This window comes from Tubulanus polymorphus, chromosome 5 (genome assembly GCF_964204645.1).
Source record: "Tubulanus polymorphus chromosome 5, tnTubPoly1.2, whole genome shotgun sequence".
Taxonomy (NCBI): Eukaryota; Metazoa; Nemertea; class Palaeonemertea; order Tubulaniformes; family Tubulanidae; genus Tubulanus; species Tubulanus polymorphus.
In genome coordinates, this window is record NC_134029.1 from 22,516,575 (window position 1) to 22,532,562 (window position 15,988).

General features: G+C 37.9%; 1 protein-coding gene across 1 annotated transcript in view; it reads left to right on the top strand.

Moving 5' to 3' along the window:
* LOC141905293 (cholecystokinin receptor type A-like) overlaps positions 1 to 15,988 on the top strand; it is a 41,220-nt gene that overhangs the window by 3,012 nt on the left and 22,220 nt on the right. The window contains exon 2 of the mRNA XM_074794124.1: positions 1,333 to 1,833. Coding sequence (XP_074650225.1) covers positions 1,473 to 1,833 — 361 coding nt within the window. The 5' untranslated portion in view covers positions 1,333 to 1,472. The remainder of the gene's footprint in view (positions 1 to 1,332; positions 1,834 to 15,988) is intronic.

The window sequence follows — 15,988 nt, forward strand, 5'->3', positions numbered from 1 at the left end:
AACACTATATTTCTTCCCGTTACTGGAGCTAGCGTTTAAATTGTTTTTGATTTGTTCTGCCTACGCTTAATAATACACCCCAGGAGTGTTACTGTTCTCAAAAAAATATTTTGAATAATTCATTTCCTTTTTTGGTGTTGCATAATTCATGCCGAATGAATTAAGTTTTGAATCTTTCCGAGTAAAATGACCTCTGACTTGTTTAGTCAAAACACGCGAATTAGATCAAAAAGGCATTAAACGTAATTTACGACGGCGATATTGAATATGATTGAGTTCTTGAAGTATATGTAATCAGCTTGTTTGAACTATGTATTAACTTGCACGCTTTTATTTACCCAACGTCGCCAGATATGAGATAGAAGTCAACAGTATTATTTGATAAAAAGATCATTATTTCGATGTCAAATTCAAATTACTTGACGGGAATACATTCTGGAATAAATTCTGCATTAAATGTGCGTTATGATTTTTAGATTGTATCTGAAGGTATCTGAAGCATCTCTTATTGACTTTCCGCTATGATTACAAAAATTCAGTTAACTATATAAATAAAGAGTTCTGTATCGAGAGAGATTATAGTAACTATTTATTATGATATCTAGGTGGCATAGATAAAATGTTGGCTTTGGAATGATCTAGCTAACATCCAACAACCCCTTCAAATCTTCCTTGAAAATATCATATGTCAATTATCATACATTCGACTATCAACGGAATTCAAAATTGCGCTGCCTGTAAAGGTTTAACTGCAATTCGAAATTGAACGCTTAGTTTCATCTATATACGTGTGAAAATTAGCACTGTGGCCTTGATACGTTTGTTAATGGAGAGAAACTGCGGCTTACATAACGTGCAATTAACATAACAATAATGACTTCAAAATTGATGGCGATAGACTTTAAATATCGAATATTTACGAGTTTCACTTCTCTTTGCGCTGCGGTTCCTAATAGTAACCTTACTCAATTCGAGTAATATTCAACCAATTACATTGATTTCTTCTGACAGGAATTCTCTAAATAATGCATAGCTGTTGAAACTCGCATTACGATGTGGCTCTTCTGAGGCATATTTCACCGAACACAAACACAATTTAATATTCTTTAATATTTAATCGAAGTGTGTACGTTTTAAACGTGCGATTTGAAAGTGCTAATTTCGTATTTGGTTACTTACACTGGATAAATCAATGGGTAACATGATATTTTCAATGGCGCGCAAGACCGCTAGATTTTGGTAGAATATTGGAATATCTATAGTTGGTGACTTTTATTTCTAAATAACGTAATGACATGTATTTGTGATAATTTTTTGCCTTTACAATTTCAGTTCAAATGAAAAGGGGAGCGACGTGAATTGAGGCGATATTGTCTATTCACGATTTCATCCAAAATTGTTCGGATCTATGATTGTATCATGTTGACGCTTTTGGGAATTTAAACGATTGAAAAATCGTAAAGGAGTTAGAAATGGCTGCGTTGTCTACTTCGAGTACTTTGATGCCTACGCTTTCAGACATAGTCGACGAGAAAGGAAATGTTTCCACTAACTTCACCCGGAAGCGGGTGCCGATTTCGAATATCAGCGACGAATTACTGTTAACGTTCTATAGCCTGATATTCGTGTTGGCGGTCGTTGGAAATTCGTTAGTAATCGTGACATTAATACAAAACAAAAGAATGCGTACGGTTACGAACGTTTTGCTGTTGAATTTGTCGATCAGCGATCTGTTGCTGGCAGTATTCTGCATGCCGTTCACATTAACCGGATACTTACTGAGAAATTTCATCTTCGGTCCCGTCATTTGTCCGATGATTTTCTACTTACAAGGTAAGACTTAACCTCTCAACCTGTTTATCTTATAAAGCCCCGTCTTAGTTCCCTAAGCTCCGTTTATAAGTGGAAAATGTCGATAATTACGACAAGCAACCGAGGCAAATTAGCACTTCGGTGTCTGATGTTTGGCATTGAAATTACTTGTTGGTAATAGAAAAAACAATATATCAATCAATATTCGAATTTTTTTCGGGACTACCGTTAAAGCATACTCGGATGAGGAATTTGTAACATTTTTCCTATTTGGATTGAGGGCTTTTTTCCGTAAAATTGCGATGCTTTGATCGAAGAGTAAAGTAAACAAAATATAGATGAATATACTTTCAATTGGTAGATAAAACTGAAAATGTTTGGATGGTTCGGCATCTCGGGGACCATGCGCGATGAAATATGTATGTGAAAATGATACTCTTGCCTGAAGAAAGGATCGATGAGTTTGTATTTCAAATCCCCCGAAGGATTTTACTTTTACTCAAACTTATAACGAAAAACACGTGAACTGTAAACGTCGGCGATCAGCGAGTCTGCTAGTATTACCCCCAGACAGAGATTCAGCGATATCTGAAAATCGAGTTGGATTCGTAATTGTTGACGTACAAATCGTACACATAATCTATGTGTTATCGAGAAGTCTCCGAGCGATTGATGCGATCATTTTTCTATTCGCAGTTCAAAATTCGAATAAATCCCACTGAATAAAAATATCCTCATAGCCAGAAATTCGAGAATTTAAAGTTAGATTGTCATCATTTTGCAAGTAGAGAACACGATACATACAATAACGAATTACTTTTAGCGTCTATAGAAACGTTTTCGTACTTTTTATCATGTAGGTGCCGTATAGGTTTCCCTATGACGACTTATGGAATTGAAATATCTTAGATCTCCGCGCAAACTGAATAGCTCAAAATCGTTATAAATGCACACGTTCATATTTCACTAATAACGGCAAAGAACTATCGTCGTCTCGTTTCTTTCTCTCGATAAAACCTCTCGAAAACGTAAGAAAAGACTCTTGCCTTTTCAGCGACTGCCTTTCCGTCCTTGATATTGATTCGAGTAGAATATCATTTCCAATCCGCATTCTATTACACACGGCGCGGTGATCTGTCGTGTTTCTGTCTCGGGCAGGTTCGTTGCGAGCGCTGGGGGTTTTCTTTATCCCGTAGGCAGTTGTGTATCTGGCATTAATTCAGTGAATCGTTTTCCATACATGATTGTCGAATTATCAGAAGGTATGATTTTGTAATTTGGCGCGTTATTCTTAAGCCGGGCGTAGGTCGACCTTGCGACGCGACGCGATCGTCGCTGGCGGTCGCAGTGAGTCGCAAGCCGTCGCAAGGCCGACCTACGTTATATGAGTTTGTCGCGACAACGGCTTCCCTGAGACAGGCGAATTGTTATCATTCCCGTTACATTAGATGTGTGAAAAATGTCCACAATAATTAGGTTAAAGTGCGATATTGCCGTGTCTGAGGACCATGAGACACTTCCTCCGTCGGTTAAGTGCTTACGCTGAATGGATTCTCCATTTTCTCACGGGAAGTACCTCGTCAATTACTGTCACGGTGAATTGTTTTTATCGATGCTGTAATTACCTGTTCACCTTACGAACAGGTAACCCCTACAAACTGGATCCCCGAGGTATTGAGTAATGACGCCCCCGAGGTTCTACAATATTTGTTTATCCGTCAATATCGCTTGAAATCCTTTCTACTCGGTCCGACGTCGTCGATCGCCATATTGGACCGTGGAGGAAAAAGATCATTAAGATCTGTCATCATCTTGCGAGATAAAAAGTTGAAGAAAATCCTGTCCAAGCCAAGCCAATATACACGCACGTCGAGCAGACGCGATTCTTTATATATGCAATGGATCTAAATCCACCCAATTACGTTTTGCAATCAACTGGTGCGTGATTATGCAATTACTCCGATCGATTGAAAGTATGTCTAGTTCCCTGATTTCACCGAGTCCCGCGAGGTTCATCTACATCGAAAACTTATTTCGACGAAACGGCGCGCGGTTTCCGTCGATGCAGGTGATATGGACTGAAAAGGTCAATTCTCGCAGTCGATCTCTTTGCGTGCGATCGCGAATAACGCTATCTCGTTTTCGCTGTTCATTTGAGCGTATACACGTGAGACTCAGTAAATTTTTCATTAGCTTTTCCAGAATATTCAAAACCAACTCGTACTAATTGCGATGGTTTTGTAACGACTCTTAAAGAGCGCAATGATGCAATACTCGGTGCATGGGAAACGACTGCTCGAGAAATGCACTACTGTAAATTGCCACGCGCGGAGAAAAGAATATTGTTAATGTTTATAACCTCTAAGAATACCTACTATTCCCGATTAACTGAAACGAACAGGTGGTCAACGAAACTAAAAACTTCTACTGAGATGTATCGGTTCGCTTGTTTTGTATCAATAAACGACTGAACTTTCTCTGAGAGTTTCAAAGAATTTTTCTCACCCAACCGATATGCGCGACGACCTACAATTCATCTGAAATTTGTCCAAGGTCATAGATTCGAATTTGGTATCGTCTACTCAAATTATTCCCAGAATCTTTGTAATAGTCACGATAATCTAGAGCGATCCTTCGTATTCATGTAAATTAGCGCTAATGCGTGAAAATTAAGTTAACAGTTGTCGACTCGTTTGACCATCCTCCGGTATGTGTACTTTAACCAATCGCCTACATCGCGGGTTTTAAAAATCAACATGTTTTTCTTTTTCTAAATCTTTAGTATTCATCATTTCATCATTTCGTTTATTGTAACTTTGTACAAAGTACAGTATACAAATATCGTTCATGTAATACATAATATAATATAGTGGCAATACATACATACATATATATATATATATATATATATATATATATATATATATATATATATATATATATATATATATATATATATATATATATATATATATATATATATATATATATATATATATATATATATATATATATATATATATATATACTATATTATATTATGTATTACATATTACATATATTATATATATTATAATATTTATAATATAAATATATATATTTTATATTATTACATATTACATATATATATATATATATATATATATATATATATATATATATATATATATATATATATATATATATATATATATATATATATATATATATATATATATATATATATATATATATATATATATATATATATATATATATATATATATATATATATATATATATATATATATATATATATAGGGGGATACATCATGGAGGTTCAAAGGCTGCTTTCAGAAACTTACATAATTTGACAAGAGTATATTTTTTAAAATTTAGTATTTTGTAAAATCTCAAATAACAAACCATTTTCGAGCCGGTATATCTTTTTAAATGTTTGGAACTAGACTATAGTATTCTGTGTTTCATCCAATAAGAAGTAGGCAGTAAACATTTCAACGTGTTTAGAAAACAAAGCTTTCAATGCATATTATTCTTTTAAACGGTATACAATATATTGCTGAAAACGAACGTTTGATAAAAAAAAGAATTATCTATAGCTCGGATAACTCTTTGAACGCAGTATGAATATCAAACACGCCAGTTTTTATAACTGTGGTTACGAGATTCGATATAACTGCAATCATTCAGCATAAGCAAGGTAAGTCCAGCCACACGCAATATAACGCTGCGGTAATAATGGAAAAGAGTCTCGCCTGAGATCTCCTTCCGTCAAACAAACGCTTCAAGAAACCTACCCCGGAGCTTTTCGCTTCTTTCTTAAAATCAGCCGATGGAATGCGCGCATTTTCGTAAACTATATGTTATGCGATGATATACGTACAGCCGTATCCGGTCTCTAACTTCGAAGAAATCTACCAGAAATTGTGTATTATTTTTACGAAATATGATTACAACATTTCGCTTTTATATTTTCGCTCTTGCAGATTACAAATTCGTGTAGTCAGTTCTCTTTGGAGATTTCCCGTGACAATAAAGAATACTAGGAACGACGCTGTAATAAGCTAATTTGCATTATTATTTTAAGGTATGCTAATCCTACGACTAGACGAAATATAAAACTAAAATTCATATGCGACGACGCACGCTATAAACAACGTAGCCATCTTTGATTATTTCTTCATTTGCATATAACGTTCACACAAGCGGCGCTAACAGTCAAAAGACGTAGTGAAAATGAAATCTATTTATCTGTTCGTCTGAAAAGAGATACGTGACATGGACCAGTTCATCGTGCGAGTTCGCTTATTTCTTTTATCAGTTGCAACATCTATTTCATCCATATACTTTTCATATCATAAGCCAGTTGATGCTACCTTACCTTGTGTGAGCTGCAATATTTCATTTAATGCCTTAATGTTACACTTTTAAACGAGGGCGGACTTGTAAAAAGTCCTAAAACCGTGGTTGCAGTCGCTCACCAGGTGGCGAACATGTTGAAAATATGCTATAAGGAAGAAATAAACTTAAATCTAATTAAATGAAATGTCTAAATCAAATCCAATTGAACTAATCGACTTAGTATTGCTTGGTATTATCTTAACTTCTATCAAGGACAATCAAAGCCTTGACTTAGATTTATCCGACTATATATTACACTTTCCAATATGGCAGCTTTTAGGCCGCCGGTCAACGAGAGTCATCATGATGTTCAGCCGTCGATACACATGCCATTCAGACCCATTACAACGCACCGATCTTCCATCACAGCGTCCTCTCTTCATTCAATGGTCTCCCCCGACAAAAATTCAAAGCCACGACCAGGGGCCGTTCTCGATAGCGTTGCGTAGAGCTATCGGATTTATATCGTGTTAAACGCATCCCGAGTGCTGCTGAGGGACGCCGTATTTACTGCGACCAGGAGGAAACAATCGTCGCCCAATTGATTTACGACGAATGAGGTCTGATGAAAAAGAGAGTGACGTATTGAATATACGATTCTGAGCACAGGCAACAGATTCCCTAAAACAATTGGCAGTTTCCTCGGTGCTCAATTAATCCTATTGAAAGTACACGCAGAAAATCCAACTTCAACCGAACGAACGTCTTAATGTTTCAGCCATTCTTTTAAAGTTGAAAAGCTATAATGTATAAGTGAATGTAACAGGTCGAAGGTATGATAAATACTTCGACACGAAGAAGTGATGTGTTCACAATCGTTTGCCAATTATGTCAATACATGTACTGTCTTTGCCGGCTAGATACAATTAGATGAGACAACATCAGAACCATTCATGCCTACACATAAATGAACAATCGCTCCTGGCGATGCGTCGTTATTTTACTGTTCTTATCAAAGGCGCGACGGTTACACAGAGTATCGAGCATTCTCGGAACGTTTCAAGTTTTACAACAACTGCAAAAACATTGGTTTGGTTATTTAACATGGATCCGAGAACGTGAGATGATTTTCAATTGTCGATATTGATCATGATAGGGGGTGCATTGGGAATATAAAGTCAGTCGTGTCTGGCAGCGAAGTTGTTTTTCTATATTAGGAAAATATACCGACGACAAGTCACGACAAAACAAAGACATGTATTCCAATTAAATATGGCGTACATTTGTTACTGTTCGACGATATTCTCAGCGGTTGTGACGAATGCCGTAAGTGGCCCTTTAATGTACCGTCTGACGTAGAAGTTGTTGTTGCCAGCGAAGCCGTTTTTAGAAGTATAGATCCGAAAATACGTTACTTGCAGAAAAAAAACTGTTATCTATGAAGCATTGTATTATACCTGAACAAACAACTGGACGGCGGCTACACAGGAAAATGTGTTATCCTTATTCCGCTTACCGAATGCTTGTAAATCGATATTCTCCACTTAACATTTGCTGCAGGGTCTGTTTGTTTACCGAAAAATATCGATGGATGTGTAATTATGAATGTCTTATCAGTTCTTACTGTGTTAAGCATACGATGCGTTTCATCGCGTCGAAACACATTTAAATGTCTTTGTGTCCCTTTTGCTTGAATTTGCATGTATTGATTGTTCGTGAAATGAACAATATTGTAATCCTCTTGCCCTCCCCGCAACCCTGGATCACTATCCAGACGCACTACCGAGCAAAATTGAATTTATAGACTGTGGAATATTTTAGCGCGCAGATTTCATCGCATTATCAGGCTAACTAAAAGGCTCTAACGATACTGCCCGATCCCACGGGTCGTCTTTTATCAAGTTAGGTATTCCGTCGTGTGACCTTCGTGTCAGTGTCATTTAAAAGAAAAATAAACTGTCCCTGGTCGTGGCTTTAAATCTTTGTCGGGTAGACTATCGAAGAGAGGATTCTGTGTTGGAAGATTGTTGTGACGGAATGCGTTTGAATGGCATATGTATAACGTTCACCTCAGAGGCTGCAGCAAATCGAATAATGACAAATGATCGCGGGTGATTACGAACGCACAGACTAAACGATTACTTCTCTTGTCGGCCCAAAGCTACGAGAGAGCTCATGGTCATATTTAGTATACAACTAAATATGAGCCTTTGCAGTTGATTCACTTGAAAAAATCTCCGAAACGATGTTCGGAAATGGTGCCAGTTTAGCGCTGGTCGGAATCAAAATATGGACTTAATGCGTAGTTTGTTTAAAAAAAAAGCTAATCACAAATTACTTCATCAAGTTTGGCTGTGATTCCTTTGTTATTCCTAAGCGTTTTTATTTTCGTCATTACTGAAAGCGACGGAACCGACGGAATTACAATATTCTCCTGTACAAACACGTCATCTGTTATTCCAGCCTTTGTTGCGTTACGAAACTGATACCGCAAAATATGGACAGAGAAGAATATCGTGTTGAGATAGCGTATCGTCTAAAAACCGTTGATCTAAATATCGTATCGGAAAGAATTCTATCCAATAGATAAGAAAGAACTTGATGAAAAGAACACACGTGCGAAACCTGTAAGGGGAGAACTTATGTTTCTAGAATTACCGAGTTCGGCCGCGCAAACCATTCATAGGAGTGCAATTGATTCGAAATCTGTGAATGTTGTTACTGAAAAATACACTTTAATTTAGATTAGTTCGTTGACATGTAAACAACCTGTCGTTTTGTAAACTGCGTTTGAAGTTTATCGTTTCTTCGCTTCGATAAAACATATCATAGAACTTCGATACCTCGTTAAATCCCATTGATTATAATCGCTGAAATTATAACTATCTTTAAATCAGATTTTCATTAGATGGCGACAGTTTGGTCCGGAAAGGTCATGTTTTGCAGGAGGTTTAATTGCTTTGACAGGTAGAGATAAGTTATCGATATGGAACTGTGTCATCTGCGATGTGGGCTTCATCGCCTCCATTCGTTCGAAACTAAATTTCAAGGTTTTCAGAACAACCTTGAAAACTAGATTGAAATTCAAATATTTCGACGTGCCTTTTTAACCTTGAGCGATTACTCACACGAGGAATTACTAGGATTAATTGAACTGGTTTAGAAGATGTTTCATCTCTGGAATGTCTCAATGTTAAATCACCTTGTCACATATCGGCGTGCATCAGACGAGCATGGTGAGTGACAATAATCCCGCCAATATTTTCCGTTATATAAACAGGTTATAACCGGTTATGGCATTTTAATGGCATCATTTGTCAAGACGTACCGCACATTTCTGTCGCTATTGTGACATTCCTGCAAAGGTTCGACATAGAACAAGAATAATTTGTATTTCTTCAGATGACGCACATTGTATCAGATTGTCTCGAGATATAAGCCCGATGACAACAAAATCCTTAGCACGTTTGTATTTTTGAGTAAATCCTTTTTGGTGATTATTTCATCGAAATAAAACGTCCGAGTTTGCATTATGAAGCCAATTCGTGAATATTTTTAGATATTTTTCTTCACAATTTCAAGCGAGATTCATCGGCAGTGTCAAGGTCACGCAGTAGATGCAAATCAGCCAAATTTCCGCGCCGAGTACTCCAGGCGAAACGAAACGAGACTAGTAAAAATAAGTCTTCCGCTCATCCTTTGATATCTAAATGAACCACAGCAGTCTTGTATCTCGATCCACGCTAATTTGAATCAGAAATTACCCTTCATTTGCTTTTTTTTGTCTCGGATTGAGCTTTGAATAGAGTGTGACGCAAAACGTCTGCTTGCTTTCAATGAGTTTTTTCAAGAAAAATTAGGTACGCAGGTTTGCATAGGAAAATATATTTTCATGAAATAAGGATTGCCTAGCGCGCAGCAAGTCTCTGCTGGGCTGCTAACGATTAACCGTATTGAACTTCCCGGAACCCCACCCAAGTTTACGATGGCTCCGTAGAAGGCTTTACTTCCTTGAAACGTTATCGAATCATTATTTTTTTTTCATTCGTTCGTTCGTTTTTCTAGTTCGCATCACACGACATTGTCAACAATTCACGAAAATACTTCTTACTACGCCGTTGATGGATCAATCACTTTAGCGTTTCGTTTTTCTCTCTTTGAGAATCGGCGAAATACGTGTTTTAAAGAACGAATGAGATTAAACGTGAAAGTGATTTACGCGCCGTGAAGACTACTGAAGACTACTGACGACTACTGACGACTACTGAAGACGACGAAAGAAGCCGAATCAAGTGTGTTTTACTGTGTCGTCATAATCTTCAGCTTTTTGACTTTATGAAATGTACGACGGTTTTGATTTTGCACGGTGAAGATTTCATCGAAACGAACTCATTTTCAGGTAACGGTTCGCGATGATTCGGTTACTGCAACAGTCGTATATTTCTGTACCGAACCGAGAATCGAATAGAGAGTTCGGTGACATTGTAACATTGTACATGCAAAACGTCGCTTTTTTATAGCATTCTCTAATAGAAAACAAAATCCAGCCCGTAATAAATTCATCTTTATGGCTGAACGTGGTACCTTTAATTAGTCAACTGGGATTATGGCGCTTTATAATCGATCATAAATCATTATTTTTGGTATTAGTTCGTCATTGATATTATGGGTCCTGATGGAAACGCCGGGTCGGTATCTTCATCCGTGACAAATGGCTCTTAACAAGCGCGTTAACAACGGTGGTGTTATTTTGACTTATCACATATAATCATAGCGTTCTCGCCGACACTTTTCTTTTTAAAAAAAGTAGCCGACATAAACAAAACGTTAATCGCCCTTAGTCGGAGTCGTGCGTAATGGGCCACGGGTCGATATGGACAAAATGACTACAGAAATATCACAAATTGCAGTGAAATTTCGGTTGTGGTTCTCAGTACGAAAGCCGTACAAGTAGAAATAGTTTTAGTTCGTATTTTCGAGTAGCTCATTAAACATAGACGCTAGCCGAAAAGCTGCAAACAAGTTTATAGTTTCACCAGGCGGGTACTAAGTAACTTACACGAAACCCTTGTCATAAAATGTCTGAAAATAAATCTGACTTTCCCAACCAGCGACCACTGAAATACATATATACTTATTCAGTTTAGGTTGATTGATTCGGGACAGATGGTGGATCCATTATACAATGATACACGGAATAGCGCGGAACTAGTGTGATAGATGTATATTCTATGGTTGTCTGAGCAAAAAAAAATAATACGCGAAAACCAGCCACCAGTAATAATATTTATACCGTAAATACACGAGCTATTGTACATATGTACCCCGGTGTTTTACATCGGTTGCATACGCTTCGTTTATGCGCGTACATCCTCGTCCATCGTTGGTAGAACATGATTTTCTGGACAACACTTTCATGTCAGTTTTAACAGATCAATCGCTTTCGATTACTTGAAAGTTAAAATCTGACGACGTTCATGTTCAAATGCATATGCAGTCCTACTCGCTGAAGTTGTTGTGAGACGATCATATGTCGACAACTTATCCATATGACGATTTACATATAGTAACTTGAACTGGAAATACAAATTAGGACTCACAAACAGATGGAAAAGCGACGACTTAATCGAGTTCGACTCATTGATAGTTGAATATTCTTTTCAGCTGGCATTAAATACGGGGAAAAAAGCATTGGAAATTTCTACTTCACTAGATAGATACTGATAATGATGGTGTTGACCATATTCGTCCCTAGCGAAAAGAAAATAATTTTCTTTTTATCGTTTATCCACGTTCAGAGAAATTACTTTTGCCGACAACGAGTTGTCTGGTCTGGGTCTCGTTGCGTACTTGCGTTCTCAGTTATTGATATGCTACGCGGCGTCGCGAAATTTCCGATAAGCCATAGAGCACACCATCCCATCCCGAGTTATCCCTTCCAGATGAATAGTCTCACCGGAGATTCCCACTCACATAGATTATGCACTACGATGATTGCCGAATGGGTATAGGACGATTTCAAGCGAGTCCGGCGAGTTCCGAGTTCGAGACCTCCCGGCGAGTTCCGAGATCGATACCTCCAGGCGAGTTCCGAGGTCGAGACGTCGTAATGACCGCCTCTAAGACGGGTTCGTTTTGATCGGGTTTCATGATTATCTGTTAATTAGCTCTTTGGAGTTGACGCAATTTAATTGATACAATATACAGCATGTCGTCTGGCCATATTTCACTAAAATTTCGAGTAACCGTTCATGTTAAACTACTGAAGTTTGAATACCGACCGCGCAGTAAGATGACGACGAAATAAATCATTTTAGTCGATGCAATTTGAATATCATTATAATTTCGTCACGAAAATTAGATCAAGTCAATAAGCTAAATTGCGTAATTTGAAAACTACAGCCTGTACGTACTCAATATGAAATTTTCCTTTCGCGTTGAATGATCGAATTTGATAATTTGTCTATCATCAGTGTATTTTGAAAATAATTCAATTTACTTGTCGTCGAATCACGAATTTCACGACGAACGTTCGTTACCTCTTATCTCAACTGATTTGTTTCATGATGAGATATTTCCCTTTTTTCGCGATTGTGGGATGCTGCTGCGGCTGCTGCTGCTACCGCTGTTCGGTTGTCTGCACGTACGCCACTTTTCACGTGGATCTCGGGGGAAATTTTATCATTTAAAAATGTGTGCATTCCTTTCAAAACGAGCCGAATTATTCTTGACAATCTTCTGCAGTCGCTATCTGTGAAATCCATTGTTATCGATGGCCCGATAAGTGGCGAATTTATTAATCATTCCTTCTGAATTGAAGTTCTTGTATTTGTAATTAAGGACAATTATTTTTTTTTTCAATTGAATTGATAACGCTTTCTTGCAATGTAGAGATGAGACAAAGATCTAAGAACTATACTGCTGCAGAGCAAGTTTATATACAACGAAATTATACAAGATTTCCACGAGGCTTTGATGGAGATTTCAAACCCATAGTGATTAATCAGTGATTAGTGGATTTATGTTCAAATTCGTGACCTTTGAACGAGACAAGCCCGCGCTGAATGTGACTACACGAACCCGAGGCCAAGGAAGCAATAAGCTTAGCAGAATGTATCCGATTCATTGCCAAACGCCAAAATCTATGACTAGAGCTGTATTGGTTGCGGTGGAACGCTTTTGGAAGCCAGGACCCAATGCCTGAATCTTGATAGTGTCTGAGGCATCTTGATTTACAGTCGATTTCGGCATCGACAACATGCTCGGAATATCGAGAAAAAGAAAGATGCGTGATAAAGTTTTTTTCACAAGATTGCTTGTCTTCACCAGAATTTCTAGTGGATGGTCGACAAGTTGCGTATGTCGGATGTCCATCAATTGCCGCACGCTGAAGTGGCATTTCACTTTCGCTACCGGTGTCTTAAACAGGATTACATCCTTAAGTCGGGCACCGGAGTTGAGTAGTAGACAAAAAAACATTACAAATCTCATTGCTATTTTAGTCTAGTATCCAGCGGGCTGAGATAACGCCTGACGTGACCAGAAGTTCAAGTACGCGTATGCAGTACTTTACCTATTTGCTATCTGACAAGAAAACGACGATAACGTGAGATACATTTAAAACAAAAGCAACGAAAAACCGATGCCTCTAAAACCAATGAAAATTCCATCAAGACGTATCAATATCGCAAAAACTATAAAACAATTTGGTAAAATGTTTGGTAAAATTAAAAGTTATAGAGGAATTCTATGTCCTTCACTCTGCACCAAAATGAGCAAATTGCTTGACTTATCGACATTACCGACTGGACAATGAAATAGTTATGATAGTTATCAGGAAGGTGCGCTATATTCTCTGGGCTAGTTCGGCAGTGCCAAGTTGGTCGGCGCATCCTGACATTTTTGTCACTACATTCCGTTGCACCACGCATCGGGGCTCATTGGATCCTTGGAGTAATCAGGGTCGCTCGTAACCGTATTTTGAAATCGAATTCGTTTTCATGGATATTGCGTAATATGTATTGGTCGCGTAAAATAGATATACATATTCATAGATACTTATGTCGATTTGGTACCGACTAGTTTAACATTCTGTGGACAATTTCCCGGTGAATGGCCACGCACTTGTTAGGACCTAAAATGCAACACCGAACAATCTGATCATCCATAAAATTGAGTTGTCCATCCTTACACGTAGAATTTACGCCATCAATTCAGGTTTGAATATAGAAGACGTATAGCTATCGTCTAGGGTTGGACTGGTCTATCAGTTTGCAGGCTACACTTTGCACCGTAAATTCCACATGGTTGAACAGATGTGACCGACATGACATCCCCTATACTGTCGCTGCTGCCGGCAGTGTTAGCATTAATAGACGCAGTAAGAGGTCGGCTGGTAAGACGTCTATTTTCCCTTTATAATGAGGGCCTGGTGCGAAGAGAGACGGAATTCCGGCTTGCTGACAGCTTTTCAAAAATGTTGTCATTTCCCAAAATATTGTTCGTTCTCTCGACACGTGGCTCGCCTCGAACTACAAACAAATCCGACAATACTTTGAGGCAATTCTATCGATAGAGCGATTTCGTTTTTATCTGAAATGTATATTTCTAAGCATTTTTCTATTTTTGAATTGCGTTGGAATATATTTTTTGAAGTTGTCGATAGTCTACGCACTGAGATACAATTTCAAACGGGAGCTGCATGCGGGAAACGGAGACAATTCTAACCGATCGAAATCGACAAATCGCTTGGGAACACTAGATCGTTCCCTTACACTGTTTTATCAAATATTAGATTTGCAGAAATCGTTGAATTACGGCGAACAAAAACCAACGATAACAAATTACTGATGTTATCTCAGCTAAAGTGTAGAATTCTGTTTATTATTTGTTCAAAACGAGCGATATTTCCAAATGAACGAGTCGAGGGAAAATCATACAGTCAAATCACGGAGTTGTTAGTGTATTTCCCCCATATCGAAATTGTTGCGACACGACTTCGGGGAGGCATTAAATCTTAAATAATCTGATTAATGGTTCTCCTTAGGTGGTTTGCATCAACTGATAAGGCCGTTTAAGGCCATTTACTGGGGACTGTAAACATAAGTTTTATTTCGTTAATACGCGAAATTGATTTCTTAGCGCGAGAAAATGATAGCATGAAAAATGAAAAATGTCTATAGCTCATCGACGAATAACGATGATTAAGCGACGCATGAACATCTACAGAACCACGCACAACAAGCAGATTCTTGTACAACAGAAAGATCAGCGATTTTGATATTAATAACAAAGCTATACATGGCCGGGTATGAGATTCTAAAATTGCAGAGGGACTGAACGGATTATTGAAACGAACATTTAATCACTTAGCGGGCAATGTCTTCCATTATTCGAAGATTCTGTATTCATGTCTTAGATCTTGGACAATAAGAAATCTCGAGGGATTGAAGTTCGATCTTTATTATCACCACTATTAGCAACTACTGAAAGCGCAATAAGTTTCCAAGAATCCGATACTATAATTGGATATCTGAGACGATATCCGTATAGTCAGTACGTGTAGTTTATTGTGTCTCCAGTGGTTTGAGCTGACCGGTACAGGCTAATCACCAGTTTTCCATCAGTCGTGATACGGCATAATTGGCCCCAAGACGATATATATAAATATGATTGTGCACCGTGGCGTGACATGAACGGGCTTCTGAATTTTCCGATGCCGGGACTATAACGAGGCTAAACGTCCGACCATCCTACTGCAGGTTCGTGGCTCATCTGTTGAAAAATATTCGTGACCTGTAGAACGGGGGTAAATCTAATTCATCGACGCAGTAAC